General features: G+C 57.5%; 1 protein-coding gene across 1 annotated transcript; it reads right to left on the reverse strand.

The window, feature by feature from the left end:
• Positions 1 to 3,074: 3,074 nt before the first annotated feature.
• On the reverse strand, positions 3,075 to 10,069 carry PRDM13 (PR/SET domain 13). Its single transcript, XM_064448562.1, has 4 exons — positions 9,929 to 10,069; positions 8,033 to 8,164; positions 7,814 to 7,934; positions 3,075 to 4,582 (listed from the first exon to the last, which is right to left on the reverse strand). Exons 1-4 carry the CDS (start codon positions 10,067 to 10,069, stop codon positions 3,075 to 3,077), a joined length of 1,902 nt encoding a protein of 633 aa, XP_064304632.1.
• Positions 10,070 to 14,588: the final 4,519 nt, after the last annotated feature.

Below are 14,588 nucleotides of genomic sequence, written 5' to 3' on the forward strand. Positions count from 1 at the left end.
ATAGAATAGAAATTTTAAAAATAAAATTTAAATTTAAATTAAAAATGAATAAAATAAAATAAAATAAAATAAAATAAAATAAAATAAAATAAAATAAAATAAAATAAAATAAAATAAAATAAAATAAAATAAAATAAAAACGAATAAAATAAAATTAAATAAAATAAATAAAATTTAATAAAATAAAATACACAAGAAAATTTTTTACAATAATAGTAACCAGCCCTCTCTTCCCAGGAGCGGGCTGCCGCAGCCCATCGCACCGCCGGCAGATATTGCGCCGCAGCCGAGCGCGGTGCCCCCGCGCAGGACCCGCACCCCGCGCCCGCTCCCCCCGCCCGGTCCCACCGGGCCCGGCAGAGCCGCCCGGGGCGGCGGGGAGGGCGGGCGGCTGCTGGGGGTGGGCAGCGGCGGCGGGAAAGCTCCGGTCACCGGGGCGGGCCCGCGGAGGCGGTGGGCTCCGTGCTGGGGTGCGCGTCTGCGCTGCGGCCGTGGCAGGGGCGGCGCCCTGAAACTGGAATGTGACAGAATTTCTCCCGGTGTCTCCCCCGGTATTTTGTAGTTCGAGTGAGCCGCTGCACAGCAGCTTAAAAAAAAAAAGGCGGGGGGGGGGGGAGAAAAGAAAAAAAAAAAGGCAAAACGTGGCGGGGTGTTGTTTGGGTTTTGGGTTGGGTTTTTTGGTTTTGGGTTTTTTTTGGGGGGGAGTGGTGTTCTCAGCTTTGATTGTCTGCCGTTGGTTATACTTAATTTGGTTTGTATTTTATTTCTGCACTCAAAGCCCGCATCAATTTTTAGATCTCCAGACCGTTAATTCACACCAATTGCCCGCCCGGAGTCCCTTCTTTTGTCAAGGTGGCCCAAGTATTGCCATTCGGTGGGACGCTTCTAATCAAAACCCACAATTTTCACTGGCGTATAAATAACTGCAGCTTTATCACAGTTTTATTTTCTGCCCTTTGCCCGGACGGCGGGGAGCCCCTGGCGCCCCTCTGCCGGCAGCAGCTCCGCGGTGGGCGCCTGCCTTCGGGAAGGCAACAGATAAATATGGAAATCCAGAGCCGGCCGAGCGGATGGCGGCTCCGGCTGCCGGTGCTGTGCGTGACAGCAGGGTTTTCGACTGCACCGGCAGATCGACAAGATCCCGCTTGCGGCAGGAGGGACCTTTGCCATTTACTTTCATGACAGAAACGCAACTTGCGTCCTGGGATACAAGCGAAGCGAGTCAGTGGGTGCTTACTGCGCTAGCCCAGACCGAAAACAAACAAACAAAAAATGCTAAATCCTCCAGCTTTTGAGTCTAAATCAAACCTTTAAAGGAAATCCAAGCCTGGCATTTGATTCCCATTTCCTATTGCCGTCAAGCTTTACCTTTAGCTCTACTACCTTTAATCCTATTCGTCCTATTACCTTTAAGTTTAAGTGAGCAAACGGAGGATCAGTTTTGTATCGGAGATTCTCTCAGCTGCGGGAAGTAATTTCTTTGTATTTTACATTGCGTCACCTACACCCGGGACTGAAATAGGGCCTTCTAACCGTCCGCATCTATCGAAGCGATTTACCACCTGCTTCAGGGTTGTGAGCTACGCAAAATCAAAAAGCGGGGCTCCCCCCTGCCCCCTCCGTCTGCCCCAGCGCAAGCTCCCACGGAAAACACCAGCTCGGGCTTGAGTGGGGTGATGGGGCGACCCGCGCAGCCGGCGGGTCGCTATGGGCAGCCTTGCAGCCTTTCGCGAGGTGACCGGGAGGGTTTGCAAGAGGAAACAGGTATTTCTTGACAAGCTTTTTGAAGTTGAACGCGTCTCAGGCCAACAGTAGAAGGAGGTTTTTCCCTTAGATAAAAGCAACAACGATCCTAGAGAAGAGCCTTCGAAAAGGGGCGCGTTGGACAGAACACAAACAGGTAATGCAGGCTGATAATGTTCAGCCTTTAACATCTCGGCTCTGGCCCTGTGGTGGAAAAAAAAAAAAAAAAAAAAGTGTTATTTCCAAAAGTCGTAGGCATAGAGAAGAACGCAATGGATTTTGTCTGGGTTTTGCTGCTTTGTTTTGCTGAGTGAGAGAAGGAAAATACTCAGACGAAATATTCAGGGGCAAATTCTGTAGAGCTTGACCCAAAGACCCCCAATACAGCCCAGGGATCTGGGCCGAGCTGCCGATCCTCAGAAGCGCCGTGGAGACACAAGAGATCCTGCTGACAGCCCTTCAGCGAGCAACTGGACAAACAGTAGTTTGTCAGTAACTTTATTCTTTTTTTATCTTTTTTAAAAATGGCATGACAAACTGGAACCGAGACCAAAATACTGTATCCACTGTACATCATTCATTAGAAAACAAACATACACCACATTTGTATTCTACCAAACAGAGAGTGTATTTCCTTTAAAATTATATAGTTCGTGCTTTTAGATTCATGCTTTTCAATATTTATTTTACATTTGTTACTCAAATATTATCTGTTATAAATAATTGCAACTTGATCAAATGGTGCACCTGTTAGCATACGCGAACCTCTTCAGTGCTGCAAGTGTGGCTTTTTGTTGCCTTTTTTTTCTTTCTTTCCAAAAAAAAAAAAAAAAGCCGTTGGTATTGCTTTATTAGGACCCGAGAAAGCATGTCTGAGGTGTCAAATAAAGCGTACAGAAGCGCTTGCAGACCCGGGGGCTGCTGCTGGGCCCCGCGGCTCGGGCCGCTGGAACAAGTGACGGGAGAGCACATAGAAAAAAAAAACTCGTTTCCAAAAGGCACAATTTCTCCGACACAAAGGTACAATAAAAAAATATGGCCACCGAAATACGGGCCCCCTTGGGGAAGCGGTGCCTCGCCGGTGGGATCCCGGGCCCGCCAGGGTTTCGTGTCCGTCCGTCCGTCCCCCCGCCATCTCCCGGCACCGCGGCTGCAGCGGCGGGAGCCCGGGGACGCCCGCGACGGGCGCGCACTCGTGGCCGCCCCGCGGGCGCCTGCCACCCGCGCCCCCCCGCCACACGGCCTCCCGTGGGACCACCCGGAGCTCAGAGTAAGTGGGAGGAGGGGGGGGTCTGCGGCCGCCCCCCGCCCCGCCCCGGCCGGCTCCCGCATCACTGCTCGCGGTTCCTGCTGCCGCTCTCCGGGTCGCTCTGGTCGTCGGTGAAGCAGACGTCCACGTCGCTCTCGTTGTCAGTCTTTTGCTCCTGCTCGGGGTGCGCGTAGCCAGAGTCACTCTTGTCCTCGGCCGCCTTGCCGAGGCTCTGCCCCGGGTGCCGGGACTTGACGTGCCGCTCCAGGTCGCGGCGCCGCACCAGCACCTTCCCGCAGTACTCGCAGCGGTAGGGCGTGTTGCCCTCGGCGTGCAGGCGGATGTGCTTGTTGAGGTTGCTGGGGTCCCCGAAGGGCCGCAGGCAGACCTTGCACTTGAGCGGCTTGTAGCCGGTGTGAGTCCGCATGTGGATCTTCAGCCCGTACTTGCGGGAGTACAGCTTCCCGCAGTAAAGGCAGAGGTGCCCGGTCTTGGGCTTCCCGCCGGCCGCCCCCGCCGCCCCCGCCGGCAGCGCCTCCAGCCGCCCCCGGCCCTTCTCGGCCGCCAGCTCGGAGAGCTGCTGCGTGTGCATGGCGATCTCCCGGTCGATGCTGGCCAGCGAGCCCAGCTCGGCGGCGTGCAGCCCCGCCGCCGGCCCCCCGAAGTACGACACCGACTCGGGGTACTTGAGGAGGCCGCCGAGGTGCAGCTTCAGCGGGTAGTAGGGCGCGGCGCCGTAGAGCAGCTCCCCGTTGTAGACGGTGAGCGGCATGACCGGCAGCCCGCACTCCCCCGCGTACGCCTTCAGCCCCTCGAAGGGCGGCAGGGCGAAGCGCTCCAGCGCGCCGGCGGGCAGCGGCGGGTAGCGGGCGGGCGGCAGGGCGCCGGCGGGCAGCCCCCGCTCCACCTGACGGAAAGCCGAGGCCTCCTCCAGGGGCGAGAGCAGCGGGAAGGCGCGCAGCCCGCCGCCGCACGCCAGCCCCGCCGCCGCCGCCGCCGCCGCCGCCGCCGCCGCCGCCGCTGCCGGAGGGGGGGGGCCGGCCTCGCCCGGCAGCGCCCCGCACTTGGGCGGCGCCTCGGCGGCGGCGCGTCCCGCCTTCAGCCCCCCCAGCAGCTTGGAGAAGCCGAGGGTGGCGGCGCCCCGCGCCTCGTCCCGCAGCGGCCCGGCGGGGCGGAAGGCCGAGCGCGCCCCGGGGCAGAGCGCCAGCCCGTTGCCGCCCGCCGGCCCCAGCAGCGGGCCCGGCCCGCGGGCGGCCCCCACGCTCATGTCCAGGGCGCGCTCCTGCTCCTCCTTGCCCGCCGCCCTCTTGGGCAGCCCCGGCTTGGCGAGCGGCGGCGAGGCGGCGGCGGCGGCCTCCCGTTTGACGGCGTCCCGCGGGCCGCAGCCGGGCGGTGGGTGGCCGCGCAGCGCGGCGGCCGGCGGCTCCTTGGCGGGGAGGCCGAAGGCCGTGGCAGCGGCGGGCCGGCCGTGGTCGTGGTGGAGGAAGGGCCGGCCGTGGCTCAGCGCGCAGTGGAAGTGGACGTGGGCCTTGAGGCTGTTGGGGTACTTGAAGGTCCTCCAGCAGTACCAGCAGATGTACCGCTCCTCCCCTGCGGAGGCAAGCGGAGGGGCCCGTCAGCGGCGGCCGCTCATCCCTCCCCGCGCCTCCCCGCCGCCCCGGCCCGCCCCCCCTGCCCCCCGGCCCGCGGTGCGGTGCGGTGCGGGGTGCGGGCTGCGCTCCCGCGGACGTGGCGCCGGGGGGGAGCAGCTGCTGCCGCGAGTCGTCTGTCGGGGGGCCCATCTGCTGGCGTTTGCAGAGGAGGTAGCGTATGTCAGGGAGTCGACTGCACCGAACAAAGGCCAATCTAATGATCGTGAGCCCCTCATTACGCGGCGAGACAATATCCGATATGTATGGGCCATATGTAATCGTTCCCTTTCAGAGGACAATGCCCTTTGTGCCCCCTCCCCTAAACATTTCGGCTTCTCTCAAGCGGAACAGACCTCGGTCGCCGCGGCTGTAGCGACTGCCCTCACCGCGGCCGCACCGGCTTCGCTTTCCCCCTTCCTGGCCTTGCTTGCCAGAAGTGTCCTCCCAGGGAGAAACATCTCCCCAGCCTCGACGGTGAAACGCTGCCTCTGAGGGCAACCTGTCCGTCTGGTTACCTTTATCTTCCTTTTTTAAAAAAAAAAAAAAAAAATATTTTCCTTCTTTCTCTCTCCCTCTTCCTTCCTTCCTCTCTCCCTCCCTCCGTCCCTTCCTCCTTTCTTCTTCTTTCCTTTTTTCCCTTTTCGTTCTAACTCTCTTCTCCCCTTTTTCCACTTCCCCTCTCCCTTCTCTCCTTTCTTCTCTTTTCTGCCTATGTCTATCCCTCTCTCTCTCGTTCATCCCAGTCACTACAATACACCGACCAGAGGTTCCAGAAGCCCCTGGCCCCCCCACCCCCCGAGCCTCTGCCACCCCCACCGCCCCCACCAGCCGACCCTCACTCCTGAAACTCTATAGGAGACAAAGCCAAGTGCCACACAGGAACGAGAGGCCGCTCCAGGACCGGGACCAGCTCCTCAGGTTTCGGGGGGTCCTCTGGGGGACCATGGGGGTGAGGTGGAGTACAAGCCACCGGGGATGGCGGGGCACCGAGGTGGACACACTGGCCTCCACCAGCTTCCCGAGAGGGCTTTTAGTGCCTTGTTTGGGCCGGGGACCAGCCGGTGGCCGCCGCAGGTGAAACATGAAGTCTTCGTTCGCCGTGGGAAACGCGGCTGCGAACTCGCGTGGAAGGATCCAGCGCTGTGGCGTGTGTCTCGTCGCCCGTGTCCTTGCCGTCGTGAGCAGCCCTTCCTCGCTTGCCGTGGAGCGGCGGTCCCAGGCCGTGCAGCGTTACGAAGTCGTTGGACGTGATTTTTCGCCCCGTCAAGGAGGGTGGGAAGCGGGAGCGTGCCTGCCCGGGCCCGGGTGGGGCGGGGACCGCGGGAGGCGGAACCACGGCCGCGGTCCCACCGCCGTGCCTTGGGAAATGGGAAAAGGAGCGGTGCGGACCGAAAGGCGTGTGGGTCCCTCCTGCCGCCTCCATTTGCCTTCGCGGGTATCTACAGCGGCGGGCTTTGGCCCCGGTTGTCCCCAGCAAAAGCCCGGCCGGGCGGCCGGGACCGGCTGCTTCCCGAGCGCCACCGAGCCCGGCGCGGCGCTGTCCCAGGCTCAGCCCCAGTCCACCGATCATCGGTCGGGGGGAAAAAAAAAAAAAAAAAGAAAAAAAACCAAAACGAAAACCACCCCTTTCTCATCAAGGTAAACCCAAATAAATGGGATCAAACACAGAAGATTTCCAAAGGGGTTTTTTTGTTCTGTTTTCTTTAAAAAAGCTCCTTGAATTTCTTCCGCCCTGTTTTTTGTTTTTCAGAGTACTATCCTTAAAAGAAGGGCGCTTCAGCGTTTTGACACAGTTATTCTGAGTCCGTATCAATTAAGTCTGGAACCTGTGGGGTCGGCGGAGCCTTTCTTGTTCTCGTTTCTCCGAGCAGCACCGGTGCCCATCCGCAGGCAAGGGCTGCTGCTGGGCTGAGGGGAGCAGAACCCAGCACCCTGTCCTCCTTCCTGCAGCCGAACCTTCGCCGGAGCCGGACTTTTCGAGGGGGTGACCCTCCGCAGCCCCAGACCCTCACTGCCCTCGGGGCGGGGCAGGTGGGGGGATGGGGGGACAGAGACGTGACCAAGAGTTTCCATTCCGGGTACAGTTTTAGTACAAGGAGGGATTTGGGCTCTTGCGCATCGCACGAGTGGGATGGGAGGTGAGGAGCCAGCGCCCGGTGTTTCGGCCGTCACCCCTCCGGCCGGATCCCGGTTACACCGCGGAGCAGCCAGCCTTGACGGGTGGAGAAGGCTCAGACTCTCCCCGGATCGTGCCCTTGCTTCCTTCCCAGGGACACCGCCGGGATGAAGGATCTTCTTGCCTGGGGCAGGAGCCGGTGGGGTCCCCTCGCCGCGGGGCTCAGCCCCAGGTGAGCCAGTGCCCGCAGGTCCCGCCAAGCCGCCGCCGCCGTCCCGGGGAGCGCCGGGAACCGGCCTCCGCCCGCCGGGCCCGGAGCAGCGAGAGGGCCCAGGGGTCAACGGGAGCCTGCGCCCGCCGCCGGAGCAGCCCGACGGATGAAGGCTGAGGGGGTTCGTCTTCTTTTCCCCCGTTTTAAGTGCTGCCACCTTACCATTTTTGTTAGGATCAGTGTAATTACAGCCGAGAACCAGCTTGCTGATTGAAACAAGCGGTCCCGGAGGGGTTTCTTTCCCTTTCCCATATCCTCAGATATCCTTATCTGAGTGCGATTTGACGCCGACTTAATATTTACCTAATGCACCCTAATTTATAGGCACTGCCCACTACCCGCTTTGACTCGGCTATCTGAATCCATCCGTAAGATAACCCGAAAAGAGGCTCTGAAGCTCCGACCGAGGAACACGCAAGGTGGAAACGGTATTTTGGAAACATACGAAGCCAAATCGCTGTCTCGCATAACAACACTAGCTCTGTTTCATAGAAACCCCATTTGCCTATCAAAAGATCATTAAACTGTGCCGATGACGGAACGACTCGAGGCACGGGGGCCTTTCCATACGCTACCGAGTTAATAGATCACCCTTTAAATATAAGCAGATGGAGTCTTAGTTTAAAGGGTGGCGGGTTGGAAGTCACTGCAGCTGTGCTGGCATTAATTTTTCTGAGGGCACGGATTTGAAGGGCCCACGTTTGCCTACCGCAGTTTGAGCTCCCGTCAAATGTGTCAGTTAAAGAGGGGTTGTTTTGTTCCATTTAATTTGCTTGCTCTGCAATGAATGCCCGCATCTGTACCTTTCTCGTCGTGCGTCGGGGTGGCCGTGACGGGGATGTCAAACCACTGCGCCAGGGGGTTGGAGTACCAGACGGTGAGCTCCTCTCCCGGCTGGACATCTCGCAGCGCCCGGTAGAAAATCTGGGAGGGGGAGAAAGGAAACTTCTTCAGGAGGCTTGAGAGGGGAGGCAGGTGGCCGAGAGCGGTGCCAGGCCGGCCCGGAGCCGCGAGTGGGGTACCTGTCCTCCTGGCAGATCCGCAACAGCCTCCAGTGTCTGCTCTTGGGAGTTTCGGGCAGCCCGGATTAACCCTATCCACTCCAGAGCTGAGCTCCCGGCTTCATCCACTAACTCCCCTCTCACCATCCGCACCTGGAAGACAGGCGGCACCGCTGTCACTTCCACGCGAGGCGAAGCAGAAAGAAGGCAAAAAGCTTACCCGTCCCGCTGCCTGCCTGCCTGCCCGCTCTGCCTTCACACACCGGGCGGGTGCCTGGGCACCGCGGCTCGGAAGCAGCCACCACAGCATCTCGGTTTGCCTCTTCCATCCTCACCCACCTTTGGGTAGGACCTTCCTCGATTCGCAGGGGCCTTGGGAGAGCTGCGGCTGGCCTGGAGGGGGGTGCTGCTCGACGGGGGTGAGGATGGAAGAACCCGGGCCCGGAGGGGACCTGCAGCACTGCCAGGGGAAATGGGATTTTTCCCTTGGGTCGCACTGGCCCAAAGGCACGTTATTCAGTCGCAGCTGCCTCATTTACCTTAACGCTATATTAAATGCGCAGGTAAGATGCTTTTTTTTTTTAATATATATTTTTGGAAGGGTCTGTGCAGCCTCTGAGTCCGTGCAAAACAATTGCGACATAGGTGACTTGTTGGGAGACGGGGAGGGAGGAAGGGGAGAGGATTCTGCTTAGCTACAAAGTCTCTGTAGCCCCATACTTCATAATCTGCTTGCCCATACAAAGAGAAAATGAAGTGCCCATTCCCTGAATGACCGTGCAATAAAAGTCATCGGAACAAAGCAGTCTAAAGCGAGAAACCAAGGGAGCCAGATGAGAAATAAATTTGAGTGGGCTGGCAGAGCGTTTAAAAACAATTAAAGGGCATTAAAAATCCGAGCGGAACGCGTGAGCCGCGGCTGCCCGGGGGGTGGAAGAAGGCTCTCATCCGCAGCCCCCCTGAAGAGCCTGATGGACGGGGCGAGCACCCTTCACCGCTTCCTCCTCGCTCCTTCCCAGCTCGGACATCCACCGACCCCGGCGCCGGTAGCCAGCCCGCCCTCCCGCTCCGGCTCTGCGGGTTGTTTGCGGCTCCGGGGCCAGGAGCCAGTTTACGGAGAGGCCGAGCTGCGCTCCGCCGGGCGCTGTGCTGCCCCGGCACCTGCGACCCCCGCCCCGCCGCCGCCCCCCGGAGGAGCCCCGGCCCGCTCGCCCCGCACTCCCCCTCCGGCCCCGGCCAAAGGACCCGCCGGACCCGCGGCCGAGGAAGGGGATGGAGGGCGGGGAGCACAAACTCGAGCCAAACGCAGAAATAAATCGGTGCCTCTGCCTCTCCCCCTGCTCCTTCCCCGGACAAAACCGGGGGGCTGTGAGAGCCGCACGCCCCCCTCTCGCCGGGGCTCCAGGAGCCAGCCGTGGCACGTCCTGACCCTGCCGGGGAAGGTGCAATGCCCGAGTGAGAGGAGCCCGGCGGGGCGGGGGCCGGGCGGCGGGATCAGCGCCCTCCGGCACCGGGCACCGGGCGGCACGGGCCGGCACCGGGCAGGGGGCAGCGGCGGCGGCGCTTTCAGCACGTCTGAGTCCAAGGCGGGGGCGACTCCTCTCCTCCGGGAGAGCCCCCGATGCCCCTGGCCTCGCCGCGGAGGCCGGCCGGGATAGCGGGGCCCCGGCGCGGGGGTGCGGGGGGAGCGGGCACGGGCGGGCAGGCTTTCCTGGCAAAGACACGAGGAGACATCTCGGGACGCTCTGGAAACGCTTCCCTTTCCTTTCCTGGCTCGCTCTAAGAAGGGAGGATCGAAGAGAGAAGGGCGGAGGGGGGGGCGGGGGGGTAGAGCAGGCTCTTCTCCCAAGCCGGCTTCCCCCGAGTCAACGAAAGAGAGCGAGGTCCAGCGGTGCAGGAGAGACCGTAGGAAAATACCTTTTTTTTGGGTCCTGGCTCCCTGCGGTCTGACAGGTACTTGCCCAGTTTGAAGATGCCCGGCACGGGGCCCAGGCGCAGCCCCGCCGGGATGCAGCTCTCGGCGCTCACGCTGATGGCCGGAGCCCGGCTGGTTTGCATCGCTGCCTCTGGGTGCGAGCGCTCGGGAACCCCAACTACTTAAAGGGGGCCGGAGTGAGAGGGGCTGGCGGCGGGGAGGATGAGCACAGGCGTATCTCCGCCCGCAGAGTGACGCGGCGGTGTTGCGGGCGCCGGCTTTTCAACGGGAGCAAGGAGGGGTACCCCTTGGCAGGGGGATGCTCTGGGGCGCAGAGTTTGGTGAGAGAGTTTGGCTCCTCGAGCAGCTGCGGAGTCCCATCCAAGAGGGTCACATGGAGCCTTTCCCTAACCCTCCTGCATAATCAGGCGGAGTGAAAGGCTGGCAGACAATGGGCCAGGCGACCTTCCCATTCCTAAAAATCCAATTTGTCAAGGGCAAAGAAAAGGCGCTGGTGAATCAAAGGTCTGGAGGGACCATTAATCCTCAGCATGGGGTATTGTCCCCGAGACAGTTACGATATTTTAAGTGACAAATCCACTGTATAATTTCTCCATAAATTTTACTTCCTTTTATTGTTCCTCGACAAACCAGTTTTGGAAAATAAGTGACTATTTTAAGTCTACTTGGCTGAGCCTTTTGAGGTTTAATATACTTCAAAGATTTTTAATTCTCTTCCTTTGGCTTTATTGTAAAGGAGATTAAACAAAGAGATGGGGAATGTTTTGAGGACTTGTTAACTTCTATTGATTCCCGGCGTGTGCCATACAGAAATTGGGCAGGTACTTGATGGGAAAACACCAGAAAATACCTACACTTTTTTTTTTTTTTTAAAGAACGACCATATTACCATTTCAGTGGGTTGGTTTCAGGCCAGTAATCTGTTCAGAAGAGCTTTGATCCTCAAGGAGGATGAATGGCACAAAATATGAGCCGCCGTAGCCCCTGTAAAACACAAACCGCTGCATCTGGGAGCGCCGGGGAAGCCGTGTCTGCAGTTCGTGGGATTAAGAAATAGAGGCAGGAGGAAATAGAGACATAGAGCCACCAGGAAACAGAGAGGCACGGCCAGCAGATAACACAGATGTCTAGAGACCAGAGTGCTGCTGGATTCCTCTCTTAATACATCCACAGGTTCCTCTCCCGCACGCAAAATCCCTTGCACCGACACTGCTTTCGGAGGTGGAACCTACAAAAAGCGACCGTAAATAAAGCCAGAACGAAGCGATTCGAACAGAGTCCCTCCTCTCCGCATAAATATTTTAATTAAGACACAACGAGGCACTAGGATTAAACCACTTTACAATTCAGGCTGGGTAAACGTCCCAAGATTTTTCCAGGAGCTGAAAAGGAAAGGTGTGCGACTCTTTTCTTACGCACATGCAAGACTCCAGATGTGCCTGTCTTACCAAAGAGTGCAGTAACAAACTCAGTTTCCCACTTTGGCTTCTGTAGTCCTGTCTAATTCCCGCTAGCAGGTTTTCTCTGCTCCATACCTCGCAACCCTCCGAAAAGATTTCTGAACCTTTCTCCTGCGGTGAAGTTGCACGTGCAGGATTTTATCCATTGCTTTCAGAAGCAATTGCAGATATGGAGCTCTTTTTTTTTTTTTTTTTTTTTCCCCTGACGCTTTTCTAATAGTCAGACCTAATATATTTCAAAAGAAAAAAAACAAAAACAACAACAAGCTGCGCTTAGAGATGCGCCTGTCGATAGGTGCCAGGTAACCGGGCGGGCTCTTCTCAAGTAACCCCGCTTTCTGCAAGATAAACCTTGGCACGTCGCTTTCGATGTGATCGTTAGTGGGGCTTTACTCGGGATTTGTTTGCCGCCGGCACGCGTGGGACCGTGGGAGCAAGGGCCACAGGGACGCGCAGGGGCGACGGAGAGAGATTTTGAACTGGCTTCTCTCAGGAGTTGGCAAAGACCCTTTTTACCCTCTCCCCGCCCGGCACCGCGCCGGGAGGGCGATTTAAGCTCAGCCTGGCAAGTCACCGCCTCTGCCGCCGTGACATTCGCCCACGCCGCCCGCTCTTCCGGCACCCCCTGGTCCCCCGGTTCCCCCGGGATCCCCGGGACCGGTTCGCTGCCGCCGCCTGCTCCTGGGGGCCGCTGGCCGGCACCCCACCCGCGTGGGCCGTGGGTGTGTTTGTAGCAATGATAGAGGGTGGCGCGCAGAGGAGATAAATGTCGCGCCTGCCCCCAGCAGCATCAATGGTCATCGATCGCATCTCCCCGGGGTGCGGTGGAAGGGACCGTCCCGGGAGCGGGGCTGGGGACAATCTTTGTCACTTCAAGGCCGGGAAGCCGGGGAGGGGGTGTGGGTGTGTGGAGAGGATGTGGGGAACTGAAGATGACCCCTTTGATCAGCGGCCTGAATGGGGAAAAAAGGATAAACAAGAAGTTGAGGGCAATAAATTTAAGCCATGAACATGTCCCTGTAACCTCTGGCCTGGCCACTCGAGGATGAGCCCGGGTTGAAATTCCGGGAGCCGCAGAGGTGGAGAGAGGGCTTTTAAGGCGAGCAAGGTACCCTACTGCTCCGCCTCGGGAGCCGCTCCCTCCCAGGCCTTAATGAGTCAAAAAGCGTGAACGACACGCGAACAATTTTATCAATAGGACCATGTAAAGGCCGACTGTGAGGAAAGTTATTTATTAATATAGCCGATTGTGGCTGGTTCCCATCCACTCAGAAAAGAAAAGCCCTTGCTCTGGAAGCATTCACACCAGTTCTCCAATTTTTATTCTGTCCTGTGGCTCAAAGTTGAAGTTCCCCAAGTGAAATAAATTGTCCACAAAAGAGGAAAGGAACCACATTTTCTTTTATTTTTCCTTCCCTAAAAAGGAAGGGTGAAACCGATCTAATGTGCCCACTGGAGCAAGATGCAGCATGAAAGGCCGGGTGTTAAAAGTAAAAGCAGCCTTTGGAGCAAATGGGATGGAAAATTAAATGAAATTAAATAGCTTGAACGACCGTATTGTCCCTTATTAAAAAGACACATTAATTACATGGTTTCAGCTTTATTCAAAGACAATGTTTAGACTCAATCAAAACATTCCACTATCGCTCTTTATATACTTAAACCGGGCTACTAGAGGCACCATTAAAGCGAGATCACTTTTGCCCAGGGATGCGATGAAAGTTATTTTCCTCGGCGGCCCTTATTTATGCCCACCGCTGAACTGCCCGTGCCCCTGAGTAACACTTTGGCACACTGTTCTCCCTGATTTAACAGGTTGCCCCATAATGAGGCATGAATGTTAAGGAACAACAGTCATCCAAAGAGGCACAGTTGCAGAGAGCAATGTCCCACCAGGGAGCTCCATTCAAACCATCAAGCCGCTCCGGCACAGAGACGGTTCAACACCACATTCAGACCAGCATGAATGCCGGCGTGCGGGGCCCGGCTCTTTATGCCGCCGAGCACCGCAGCCGGGGCTGGAACAAAATGCTGCAAGTTCATTCAGCGGGCCCTGCTCCGGCGGGGCGGCCCAGCCGGCGGCTCCCGGGGTGACCTTTTTCCGAAATGCCTTTGCCCTGCCGAGGCGGCCTTGCCCCGGGGCTGCGGGTCCGGGCGGCCCGGGGCTCCCCGCTCCGCTCCGGGGCTCCGCCGCCGCAAGGGCATGGGGCGGCGGAAGCGGGCGGAGGGCGGAGGCGGTGGGGAGGCTTGCCGAGACCCCGAAACATGGACACCCCCTTTAAACCAGCCGAAGAGGTTCAATACGGTCTGAACGCTTCTTTTCTTTCCTTTTTTCTTTTCTTTTCTTTTCTTTTCTTTTCTTTTCTTTTCTTTTCTTTTCTTTTCTTTTCTTTTCTTTTCTTTTCTTTTCTTTTCTTTTCTTTTCTTTTCTTTTCTTTTCTTTTCTTTTCTTTTCTTTTCTTTTCTTTTCTTTCCTTTTCTTTCCTTTTCTTTCCTTTTCTTTCCTTTTCTTTTCTTTTCTTTCCTTTTCTTTTCTTTCCTTTTCTTTTCTTTTGTCTTCTCTTCTTTTCTTTTATCTTCTTTTCTTTTATCTTCTTTTCTTTTTCCTTTCCTTTTTCCTTTCCTTTTTCCCTTTCTTTTCCTTTCCTCTCCCTTTCTCCTCTCCTCTCCTCTCTTCTCCTTTCTTCTCCTCTCCTCTCCTCTCCTCTCCTCTCCTCTCCTCTCCTCTCCTCTCCCCTCCTCTCCTCTCCTCTCTTTTTCTCTTCCCAGCCTCCCCTCCTGCCTTCCCCCTCTCTTTTTTACAATTTCTTCGAATCTCCCTCGTTTTCGCCCACTTTCCCTCTTTCAGACACTCTCTCTGAAGTCCCTTTCCCCTTACCACCCTGTCCTCCCTTCTGTTCCTTCTCACCACATCCATTCCCGCGCCCCCACCCCACCCCTCCACCCCCCGCCCCGCCGCCGCCACCCCGCCACGGCGCTGCCGGTGCCGGTGCCCAGTGCTCGGTGCCCGGTGCTCGGTGCCCGGTGCTGCGGGCGGGCGGGGCCGATTGGCGGGGCCGGGCGGTCGCGGCCCGGGCCGGCGGCTCCCAACCAGCTGTACGGTGCAGACGAGATGCGGGTGGGATATTAAAGCAGCTTTTGAATAGTAATTCAGGTTCTATGGGAACCCGGGCAGATGACA

Source organism: Phalacrocorax carbo, chromosome 3 (assembly GCF_963921805.1).
Source record: "Phalacrocorax carbo chromosome 3, bPhaCar2.1, whole genome shotgun sequence".
Lineage (NCBI taxonomy): Eukaryota > Metazoa > Chordata > Aves > Suliformes > Phalacrocoracidae > Phalacrocorax > Phalacrocorax carbo.